Genomic DNA, 12018 nt, shown 5'->3' with positions numbered 1-12018 from the left:
CCATCTTGGCGGCGGAGCGATGAGCGGGTCGAACCCGAAGGCTGCGGCCGCGGGGTCGGCGGCTGGGCCTGGGGGGCTGGTGGCCGGCAAGGAAGAGAAGAAGAAGGCGGGCGGCGGCGTGCTGAACCGACTCAAGGCGCGGCGGCAGGCGCCCCACCACGCGGCAGAGGACGGCATCGGGGCGGCGGTCACGGAGCAGGAGCTGCTGGCTCTGGACACCATCCGGCCCGAGCACGTCCTGCGCCTCAGCCGGGTCACCGAGAGTGAGTGCCGGCCCGACCGCGCCCCTGCCCTCGCTCCGGGACCTGGGCCCCTTATCGCCTTCAGCGGAGTCGGCCGCTGGTCGCCTGACCGGCCCGGGGGTCCACCCAGACCCCCTCGGCCGGCCAGGCCGCGTCGCCCGCCGCTCTGCTGGGACGGCGCTGCGCTCCCCACCCTCACCCAGACCTGGTTGGGAAGGGGTTCTTCTTGAGCTTGACCGCGCTCCCCTGTGTCCGGCCACGCCAGGCTCCTCCTGGGCGGGCCCCAGCTGGGCCTCCAGGCTGGGCCGTTCTCCTCCTCAGCTGGATCCGTTTGGGTAGGGAGCCCCTTTAGCTTAACCGGAACCTCCTGACCCTGGTTAAATGGGACCGCCGCCCCTCGTCCTGGAAGACCCACGGCTATCAGTGAAGTTCCTGCGCAGCCAGGCTCCCTCAACCTGCCCACTCCCAGCCTCTGCAGGCTCTGCCCGCCCAGACCCCTACCTGCTTTCTCTGCCTTTCCCTCCACTCCGTCCCCTGACAGCCCCCTCTCCAGCCTGCCTTGGCCCCCTTACTCCTTTGGTCCCAAGCCTTGCCCCTTTGTGTGCAGGGGGGCCCTTCCTTCCTCAAACATATTGCCATGGCGTTTCATGCAAATTTAAACCTGCCACTTTAGAAAATATGTTAATAAAGTTTCAGTTTATGTACCCAGTCTAAAATGTGAATCTCGCTTTTGACACCTGTTCTAGTGAATTAAGAATGTGTCAGGGTTTAAGAATTTCTTGTGTAAAATGCAACCATCCTACAAGGTTTCATTGACAATAAGGAAGGGTGGGAAGAAATACATTGCCCACCCCGTCTTTTTTTTTTTTTTTTTTTTTTGAAAATTTTATTTATTTATTTATTTGACAGAGAACAAGTAGGCAGAGAGGCAGGCAGAGGGAGAGGGAGAAGCAGGCTCCTCGCTGAGCAGGGAGCCAGATGTGGGGCTCGATCCCAGGACCCTGGGATCATGACCTGAGCCGAAGGCAGCGGCTTAACTGAGTGAGCCACCCAGGTGCCCCGCGTACCCCGTCTTGGTTCTTCTCCCTTTTTATATTCTCTTCCAAGCCAAGCCCTGACTTGCCACCCTTTCTCTTGCTGCTATTTCCCCCTCTCCCAGGTTAGACCCTGCTTGCCCTGCCCATCCTTGCCGCCCTCCAGATTTCTAACCCTGCGACACCAGCACTCCTTCCGTGGATCTAAGGCTGCCACAGCGTTACCTGCTGAATTGCTTTAGCTGTCAGCCTGGGGCTGCTCAGGTGTACCTCAGGTAGCTGGTGGCAGCTCCAGTCATTTGGGGGCAGGAGCTTAGACAGTGGGCCTTGGTCCAGCCTGTATGAAAAGGAATTCCCATCTCCTGATAGGTTTAACTTGATTCTTGATATTTTAATGTCCCCCCCTTTCCATTGGGTTGGGCTTGTCCTCTGCATGCCTGAGTATATCTATAGAAGGTCTTGCTATTCAGTTTATTGAAACATTGTGAAAACTCTGCTTCTGTTCTGTCCCCGTTTTCATATGGGGCTCTGAAGGTCCAGAAGTGCTCATCACCTGAGCTTTCTGGCCTCCTGCTTTCTCCTGATACCAAGGGTGAATCAGGCCATTCTTTTTTTTTTTTTTTTTTTAAAGATTTTATTTATTTATTTGAGAGAGAGAGAGCACATGAGAGGGGAGAGGGTCAGAGGGAGAAGCAGACTCCCTGCTGAGCAGGGAGCCCGATGCGGGACTCGATCCTGGGTCTCCAGGATCATGACCTGAGCCGAAGGCAGTCGCTTAACCAACTGAGCCACCCAGGCGCCCCGTGAATCAGGCCATTCTAATGCCTGGCCCTTAGCGGCATTCTCAGTGGGCACTCAGGTCATGTGTAAGAGCTTGGGATTGGTGCTCTTGCTCAAACTCACCCCAGCAGCCTACTGGAGAAAGCCACAGGTCAGAGCGTGGTGACCTCTGGATTTTGTTCAAGTCTGTGTTCCGTTCAGCAAGTTATTTATTGAATACCCTCGAAAGGTGCAGAAGCCATCTCAGTCTTTTTAGGATTTACAAAGTAATCAGCGGCTCTCAAGTTTGCCATATTACTGGAGAGACAGCTTGTAAAACATGGAACAACTAGCACAAGCAGACAGTGTAAGAAAAAGTGCTCAAATGCGTTGTGGAGAAGAAGATGCTATCAGGAGTCACATCGTAGAAAGAAATCAGGGAAGTTTCCTATGATCAGTACCATACTGACCAGCTGCTCAGGTTGTCAGGGGCTCTACTTCACTTTGGCCCAGTGCCCTCCCAGCAGATCTGCCCTGTCACCTGTGTGGGTATGGTCCACCGCCTGATTTTGTACGGTCTGTAAGCTAAGAGTGGTTTTTACATTTTTAAATAGTTGAGGGAAAAAAAATCTCAGCACACATGGTTATATGCAATTCATATTTCAGTGTCTGTAAATAGTTTTATTGGACTACAGACCTGCTCATTTATGTGCAGGTTGTCTGCGACTGCTTTTTGCTACAGAGACAGAGTTTAGTTGTGACAGAGACAGTGTGGCCCCAAAGTCTAAATTATTTATGATGTGGCCCTTTACAGAAAACATTTGCTGATCTCTGCTGTGCGATACTCATGGCCGGCAAACAGGCACTATATTGGCCATTAGATCAGCATAAATGTTTTAAAATGGATTTGTAAAAAAATTCTGTTGTGACATCAAGTTAATAGATTATGGAAGCTTTGTAGGCCATTTTGGGGGTGTTTCCAAAGCAAGCCCGTGATACTATCCCTGTTTCTAAAAGTGTTATGATAATCTTTCATCCCCTCCAAATCCATGCTCTTATTTTCTTTCTTCGATCCCCTTATTCTTCTCACACAACTTTTGCTTGTAACATAAGAGGAAGTTTTTGGGTGTATTTTAAGTGAATTGTGTAGGAAGAAAAAGCCTGAGTTTGCTTCAAAACTTGACAAAGCAAGAAATGATAGTTTTGGAGGATTATTAAACAGCATTTGTCTTTCTCTCTCTCTCTCTTATTTTCAGATTATTTATGTAAACCCGAAGATAACATCTACAGTATTGATTTCACTCGTTTCAAAATTCGAGACTTGGAGACAGGGACAGTGCTCTTTGAGATTGCCAAACCCTGTGTTTCAGGTAGGCCTCAGTATTGTCGCAGCCACTTGAGAAGGTCTCCGAGGCTCCCGTTTGTGTGAACCGTTGCATCCTGCAGCTTGTCCTCCAGCATGGCCGTGCAGTGCCTTCTCCTGAAACCTGGCCTGCCTGGCGTGCTGGTCGGAAGCTGCGCCGAGAGGCTGGTGTTTGTTGAGTATCTACCCTCTGCTGGTTGTACGTGTGTTTCTGTTTGCATCAGGTCCTATAATTCTCACATTTCTGGGAGGCGTTACTATTCCCATTTTACAGATAAGGAAACTGAGGCCCAGAATTTCCAAGTGACTTTCCTAAGGTTGTGCTCGTTCATCTTACCATGTTGCCTCCACTTAGGATAGGAAGCCTTGGAATTAAAGTAGAATGAGGAAAGTGCCCCTGAGCCTTGTGTCCTGGGAACACTGGAAGGGTGATGCTGAGGGTCCCGGTCTGGGCTCCCCTGTCTTCTCCCTCGCTTTCCTTTAAACAGTGCCTCCTATTTCCCTGTAAGACCTAGTTTGGATTTTAATCTTCACCATTTTCTGGATGAACAGAAAGCCCAGACCTATGAACTACTTGGGATTCCTTAAATTAGCTTTGAATAGATGCTTCCGGTGCTTGTGATGCAGCCCCAGGGTGACTCATTCCTGGCTAGGGGACCACATGTCGGTCTTGGAGCTCATCGCCGGGGACGGAGCGCCCTCTGGCATTAGTTTTTAGAACACCAGCGCGGATGACTGCAGAGTATTCACCGAGGTCTGTATTAATAATTCTTTTTGCAAAGCTCTTCTCGTCTGATTCGCTGCTCAGAAGAGCCTGTAAATTTGGTAAGGCAGGTATTAGTATCCCAGGTAGGTCGAAAGGCTTTCCTGAGAAGGTCTCAGCTCAGGTTCGTTGTACAGCCAAGGTTGGAGCCCTAGTCTTCTCACCCCATCTGGCATCCTTTGTGCTCTCATAATCTAGGGCTGACCAAGGCACCTAACGGCTCCAGCTTGTGGGTGCTTAGCTGGTGTTGGGAGGATCAGGGCCAGCCAGCTTCCTGGGTCTGTGGCATTCACATCCCTAAGTGACCTGTCCCAGTACTTCAGATGTTTCACGGACCCCAGGGCTGCTTCAGATATGTGGATTTGGATTAGGCTGGGCCCATAGTAGTCATTTCAGTACAAAATTGAACTGTCTCAAGAAGGTCAGCTGCAGGGCGCCTGGGTGGCTCAGTTGTTAAGTGCCTGTGTTCGGCTCAGGTCATGATCCTAGGGTCCTGGGATCGAGCCCCACATCGGGCTCCCTGCTCTGCGGGAAGCCTGCTTCTCCCTCTCCCACTCCCCCTGCTTGTGTTCCCTCTCTCACTGTGTCTCTCTCTGTCAAATAAATAAAACCTTTAAAAAAAAAAAAAGAGGGTCAGCTGCAGATCCTGTAAAAATACCTTGATTTTCAACTTCTCCAGTCTTTACCTTTAAGGATCTTGATTCACTTAGAATATGCTCCCACTGAATCAGTACCCTCCTGCTGCACTTGTTCTGATGAATTTGAATTCCTGAGAAGATTCGGTCTGATTCTCTCTGAATCACATTGTTGGAGCGAGGACTCTCCAGTGGCTGGCTCTGAACCCCTGCTCAGTCTGGTTGCCCATAAGCTCTTGGGGTTGTCATTGGTGGAGATGTTTGGGGCTAAAAAAGACATCAGTTGCACCCATATTCAGCCTATACCTGGAGAAAATATTTTTGCTGGACACTGGATGGCTACTAGTGGGAACTACCTTGTTTTTCACATTAGAATGGTTCTTTGATTCATTTTACAGAACTTCCACTTTCTGGGTTCAGGAATGGACTAGACTGGCCCTCATTCAGGTCCCACACGTTGGTCCATTGCCCATCTATCTGCCTCACTGTTTCCCAGGTGGTCAGTGTTGGACCTGGCGTGGCCCGGAATAGGCATTACGGTATGCCAAGACTGTAGGCCAGTATCTTCTATTTAAATAACAAGGTTATTTCTAGGGGTTATCTTTGCTGCCTGTCAGAAATTTTTGCATTCTTTGAACTGGGCTTTTGACTAGTTTCAACCTTTGTAGTCTCATTCTTCTGGTTGGTGGCTAGGACTGCAACCTCGTCACCAGCAGACGTGTCTGTATGCTATTGACCATGCCGGGGGCCTAGCACCTGGCTTATATTTCAGGCCGCTCTCTTAGGATATGGCCCAAGCCCTTAAACTACATAAAAGGTAAATAGCTTAGTGTTTGAGAACAAGCTTTGAGTCCCTGGGTTCAAATCCTTGCTTCCTCCATTTACTATTTGGGGGACTTTGGACATGTGACTTAATGTCTCTGAGCTTCTGCGTCCTGATCTGTAACATGGAGATGATGATGACACCCCCGCAGGGTTACTCTGAGGATTCTGGGAAGTGATCAGCACAAGGCCTGGTATGTAGCAAATGCGCAGTCGTTACTGGCCATCCTGCTGTGGGTGTTAGTACCATTTGTTGGTTGTGCTGTTGGGACCAGTGGTGCCGAGACAGTACACTCAAGATTCTGTGTGCTCTTTCAGACCAAGAGGAGGAGGAGGACGACGAAGGTGGAGACGTGGATATCAGTGCAGGACGTTTTGTCCGCTATCAGTTCACACCAGCCTTTCTCCGCCTCCGGACAGTCGGAGCAACGTGAGTACCAGTATTTCTGGAGGGGAGAACACTCTTTGTCCACAAAGAATGTTCTTGGTTGGGTTCTGGATTGACTTTAGAGGAGGGAGGAGGCCAAGTAGGGCTCACAGAGGTTTATTTTGCAGAGTGGAGTTCACAGTGGGAGACAAACCTGTGTCAAACTTCCGGATGATCGAGCGGCACTATTTCCGGGAACGCTTGCTGAAAAACTTTGACTTCGATTTCGGCTTCTGCATCCCCAGCAGTAGGAACACTTGTGAACATATCTATGAGTTTCCCCAGCTTTCTGAGGATGTCAGTATGTATCCCCTGACTTCTGTATCATTCTAGATTCTTAGGGCTAGAAGGAACAAACCTTGGAGTCCATCTGGTCCAACGCCCTCATCTGGCAGAGGAGGGAGGTGGTGACATGATGCCTTTGTAGGCATTTGACCTCAGGCTTCTCATTTCCTAGTGCTCCTGTCTAGGGTTTCAAACTCTGCCTGTCTGGGAGCATCGAAAGTTTTAATAATGCAGGCCATCTGCTTTAGGTGCCTGCTGTGGGAAAGGGGGTGACTGATGGAGAGGAGGGGAGGCCCACGACGATCCCCGGGCCTAGGGTTAGCTGGAGCACCTCTCTGAGCCGCTTTGGTTTTCCACTATGTTCTGGTCATTGGTTCCTGCCCGGCACTCCTTGTTCACCCTCCCCTTTCTCCTTAGTCAGAGGGAGAAGTGAAGCTGGGGGCCAACTAGAATCAGAGGTCTTTCTCATCCTCTGCTGTCAGAATAGATCCACAGGAAAAAGGGAATTGTTACAGAGTTTGGAGCAGCGGGGGTGGCCGGATGGAAGCCATGTCTTAGGAAGAGTAATCCTATAGTTGTGAGGAGGGAAAACTCAGGAGGCCCCAGAGGGAGAAGCCGAGGCAGGGGAAGAGGTGGACTGATCGAGAGAAAGAATAGGCTTTATCAGTTCCTGGGACTCTGGTGGCGCTCTCTTGGGTTAGCATTCTCTGTTGGTAACCAGGGAAAATGGCTCCAGAACAATGAGAATGTGTGAGCGGGATCCTGTGAATAGTGAATAGTCGGGGGAGTTTGGCTGAGTTGTAGGGAAGGACCTACATACACTACATATATTTTCTCAGAATCCCAGGTCCTTAAAACTGTTAGATTCTGAAAACCAGAATATTCTCCACTCACATTGACAGTGCTGTTTCCAGGTAAAATGAGGATTGCTGACGTGGGGCAGGCTGTTGATGACGGCCTCTGATCCTGCTCCCCAAGCTGGGCCAGAATAGGTAGATACTTGCAGGAAAGGATTATGTATAGTATTTCAAGTTTTTACCCAAGGCAATAGAACTTTTCTTCTTGAAACCAAATAAGCTGAAGGAATGTGGAGGTCAATATTCTGGATATAAACCAAATAACTTTGGCCCGAGTGGGTTCAAAGGACTTTAAACAATCCGTTTCATCTTTTGAGAACTGTGGTAAACAAGCGCATTTCCTCCAGAGGAGCCAAAATAGCATGTGATCATTAACTCAAAACCGATCAGAGGTTGTGACTGTTAATTATCTTGACTCTCTAGTATGGCTAAAGAGGTCTGGGCAGTTGCCTGAGCAAACAGAAGATTTAAATCTGGATCCCAAGACAAGCAGATCTTTTGCTGGATCATTGGCAACTTAATACCCTGAGCCACGCCTGTGAAAGGCTCCTCGCCCTTTGTCCCCTGCACTCACGCACACCTAGGCTTCCTTTGGTTGTCAGGGATGCCCGTGGGGGGTGGGCACAGTGAGGCACAGCTTTTGGAATTTGGACCAGAATGTCTAGAGATGGGGAACAGACCAGAAGTACTGAATAAACAGTCTTCGGTGGTCCATGTTGGCAAAAGGGTAATCTGTTTCCCTGGGGTTCTGATTAAGGGCTGGAGATGCCCAAGTAGTGCCATGTCAGAGTTGATTGCATCCTTATGTTGAAGTGGGTATTGTATTTAATTTGGGGGCCTCTGTGGTTCTCTCCAGCTCTCCAAGCCCGCCCCCCTCTGTTCTGACCTCACTATTCTGGCAGAGTACGCTCACACGTTCTGGAGCGCTGGCTTAGGAATTACAGAGGGGATGCTACGTTTTTTCTCACCTAGCCCAGGGGGCAGACTCACACGTATGTCTTTGCTGTTTCCCTTTCTCTGACTTGCAGTTCGTCTGATGATTGAAAATCCCTATGAGACCCGTTCTGACAGCTTCTACTTTGTTGACAACAAGCTGATAATGCACAACAAGGCTGACTATGCCTATAATGGAGGCCAGTGACTGCTGCAGGAGTGGACGGGGAGGTGCTTTGCTGTGGCCCAAGGTCCTGGCACATGGAGGTGGTTGAACTGTGTTCGTCCACACACATCTGGAGCCTGGTCCCGGGAAGCCAAGGCGGGCGTGGTAGTTTCCTGTGCTCAAGAGAGGGGCCAAGCAGTGCTGTTTTCTTCCCCAGTATTTTTTCTTCCCTTTTCCCTGCCCCATAGGTCGCAGAGGTACTAGAGGATTAGGGTCAGGCTCCTGGAGTCCAGAGAAAAAAGAAAGTCTATTTTCCTGTTGTCCTAGCTGCCTGCTGGTTGTGCTGACGAGCCTGGGTCCCTGCAGGCGCAGCTGCGTCAGGGTGAGGGGGCTCGGCCGGCTTGCAGCGGCTTCTCCGTAGCTTCCAGGCACGGTGAGAAGCTGAAAGCCGGGCCTCTTCTAGGCGATTCCTCCTCCCACTTACAGTGTTGCTGTCGGCATAGTCTGCCCTCAGCTTGTGTGTAGTTCTAAAGCAACTGGAAAGAAAGGGCGTGGTGGAGGGGTGCCAAGAGTGGGGGCGCCGGGGACCGCTAGGGTTGCCAGACTGAAAGGTCCGTGTTGTGGCAAGGCCTGCTTCTCTGTCTGACTTCCAGGCTCCTCCTCCAGCCCTCCTGGGGACACACCAAGGCCTCAGCCTGGCAGTGCCCTCCTGTTGCCTTTTTGGAGGAAAGATGAGCTGCTCTGCTTGTCCTCGCTCCTAACTTTTGAGTATCTCCTGAAATAGACTGTCAGTTTTGTGCTCTTGGAACAGTAGGATCTCTTGAGGCCACAGCAGGCCGTGTATTTTGTGTTGGTTTGTTTGTTTGTTTTTTTCCTTAGTCTTCTTTCGGGGAGGTTTTATAAGACAACCGTGGTGTTCCCAGCATATGTGATGTGTGGTTAGACTTCTGATAGTATTAAACAGGTGCCTGGGGCTAATCTGGCTCATGTCGGGGCCCGGGATAGTTACGGACCAGCAGCTACTTAAAGGAGGGATTTGATTTTCTCTACACAGGAGAGCCTGCAGGATTGGCTTATGATGTGGGTTTGCCTCTGAAACTCTTTGTAGATTTCTTATTTAGGAGGATTTTCCTGTCTGCCTTTCTCCTGAAATAATTTCTGGAACCATCCTGGCAGGTCAGACCTCAGTAATGCATATTCCGATCCTTCATACTGCTAGTTGGAATGTTTTTGGGTGTTTGGAAAAGATGAATGAAGTAGGCCAAGGTGGCTCTCAAAAGGTGTTCTCAGAAAACCTTCCCTGCACATCCTCGTGGGCTGCTTTTGTCCTCAGGCCCTTCCTGGATAGGCTCAGCTCCTCCTGGTTGTCTGACTGGGGTGGCTGACCCTCTGATAAGATTGTTGCTGTGGCCAGGGTTTAGCATTGATAGGAAGGTAGCAGGAGGAAGGACCCGGGCATGTGGGAATAGTCACTGTGAAGCATCATAGTAGCTGAAGGAGAGCAGTCTCCCAAGATGTTTGGGACAAAGGCCACACGGGGCCCAGGATAGAAGGGCCAGCACTTTGCCAAGAAGCCCCCTGTGCATTCGCTGACCAGTGTTGCTCCCTCTTTGGATTCTAGAGTGTGAGTGGCCTTGAACCTTGGCCCAGTGCTCTGTGCCAGGCCAGAGTCTGGGCTGTGCCAGATGCTGGCAGCTTTCCACTGAGAAAACCCTTACTCCTGTGTGCTGGCACTGGATCCAGCCACTGAGGGAGGGAAGAGACCAGGCACCCTGCACATGGGTTACTCATCACCAGACGGGTGACTCTCAGAACTGGAGTCGACCACAAACCCAGGTGCCTTCTGTGTGGCTCTGTCCCACGTGCTGCTGGGAAAAGCTGCATCCCCCTCCTTCCCTCCTCATCTGTGGACAGACATCAATACTGCCTCCTTGCTTGGTTTCTCCTTGTGGCTCCTCTAGCATACTCGTGTGTGCATACTGAGCTTCAGAACCACCCCTTCTCTATTGGACAGTAGCCTAATTGGGAGATTTTCTACTATTTGATATTTAATTACTATCTAGGATGTGGTTTCTGGAGCTGTCCAGAGCTCTGCTCAATAGAGTGTCTTGGAAATGTGTCCCAGGGCAGACCACGCCGTGTGGACTAGTGGGCTGTCTCTTCTATGCGGTGTTAGCCTTTGCTAGGGGGAGCACAGGGGAGCTAGGCATGCTGGCTTGAGTCGGGCCATGTCCTCCTCCCCATTAGCTTGCCTTAGTCTCACTGGACCATCTCGAGGCCATGAGCTCCGTCTGTGTCCAGGAGGACAGGAGGACAGAGATACACCATCTGCTCCAGAAGGTCTGTCTGGTGTTCTGTACCTGGGAGTCCGGATTCTTGTGTCTCACTACTCAGGAAATCTGGAGAAGCATCACCAGTCTGGGGGGTTAACCAGAGTGAGTTTGGAATTCACGCTTTTGTACCGGACCTGGGGAAAGAATTGGAAGTCCTCCTTTCTCTGAAAGTAGCCGAAGCCGTCAGAAGTTGAATCGGGAGGCCATGTTAGTAGGGAATCGGGGCTGGTGATAGCAGTTGTCTTGGGGGTGCTGCCGGGGGAGGGGAAAAGTGACCTGCACGGGGACACCCTGCCTCCTGGTCAGAGCTGGCATCTGGGTGGCAGCTCCTGGAGGGACGCATTCCGGCAGCCTGGCAGGCCCACCCGGCGCCACGGGGCCAGATGCCTGTGCCTCTTCCTCTGTCCTGCTCCTATCCCTCTGCCTGGGAATCTCCAGGAAGAGCATCTCGCTTTTCCTTCGGAGCCTTTGGGCTACAATGCTCTTCTTGCTTCTCCAAAGAAGATCCCTGTTGATTTCATTTTGTCCTAAAGAACAAACAGAAGAAATAACCAATAAAAGTAGTTGTGGGCTAAAGTAGGCCACCCTGTCCTTATGTGTTAGCTCAGCGATCCCTTGTGGAGAAGGCAGTTTTCAGGGGCCTGCAGAACTCCCCGAAGACACATTCCAGCCTTTGGGCCATCTGATTCTCCAGCAGGGGCAGTGATTTAGGGCAGGTGGGGCTCACCGTAGACTGGTGATCCTTGAAATGGCAGTGACGGGTAATCATCGACCTATTTTTTCCAGTTGAAGTGGAATTCATTTCTGGGATGGATTTAATAGGCTGTGTGTAATGGACAAATTGGGGGAGTCTTGCCTTAGTGTGTCCTGCCACCCCCAGTAGGCTCCCAGAGTACTCTTTTCTTTTTTTTCCTCTGTCAAGTTACTTTCTTTTGGTGGCTCTTGTCACCACAATGGCAGTGAGGTTTGGGGACTGGAGACAGTCTGTCCCCGGACCCACGGCATAGATTCCTCGCCAGGGCCCAAGGATTCCTGACGCAGAGGAGCTGCCGTAGCCGCCGTGAGCGCCTGGTCGGCCACTTGTCGTTCCCTCACATTCCATGTTACAGAACGTCTTCGCCATAAGAAGGGTCTGGTGGAGGCGGATTTACCCCTTGTTTTACAAAGCCTCATGTAAAGTCATTGAAGTTGTGAAAGTCTATTTTTTTCCCCCTGTAAATCTATTTTTCACAGAATATAAGAAACATCAATGACCTGATCTGTCCTTCCTCCTCTTTCCCCTTCACCTAAGATCCTCATTCCAGTTTGTATTGTCTTTGTGTCCAAAGTAAACTAGGTGACTTATTTGTACAAAATGTTATTTTGCCACAAGAGACAGTAATAAAAGATTTTCACAGTA

General features: G+C 50.5%; 1 protein-coding gene across 2 annotated transcripts; it reads left to right on the top strand.

Annotated features, from left to right (window-relative positions):
- UNC119B (unc-119 lipid binding chaperone B) lies at positions 1–12018 on the top strand. Of its 2 annotated transcripts, XM_032431470.1 has the most exons (5): positions 1–263; positions 3292–3405; positions 5937–6048; positions 6174–6346; positions 8216–12018. In XM_032431470.1, exons 1-5 carry the CDS (start codon positions 20–22, stop codon positions 8326–8328), a joined length of 756 nt encoding a protein of 251 aa, XP_032287361.1. In that variant the 5' UTR covers positions 1–19; the 3' UTR covers positions 8329–12018. The 2 variants fall into 2 exon arrangements, with proteins under 2 accessions (XP_032287361.1, XP_032287363.1); XM_032431472.1 differs by lacking the exon at positions 3292–3405.

The sequence above is a fragment of the Phoca vitulina genome, unplaced genomic scaffold (assembly GCF_004348235.1).
Source record: "Phoca vitulina isolate PV1807 unplaced genomic scaffold, GSC_HSeal_1.0 scaffold46, whole genome shotgun sequence".
In the NCBI taxonomy this organism is placed as follows: Eukaryota; Metazoa; Chordata; class Mammalia; order Carnivora; family Phocidae; genus Phoca; species Phoca vitulina.
The sequence above is the reverse complement of the archived record's forward strand: the minus strand, read 5'-3'. Positions and strand labels throughout refer to the sequence as shown.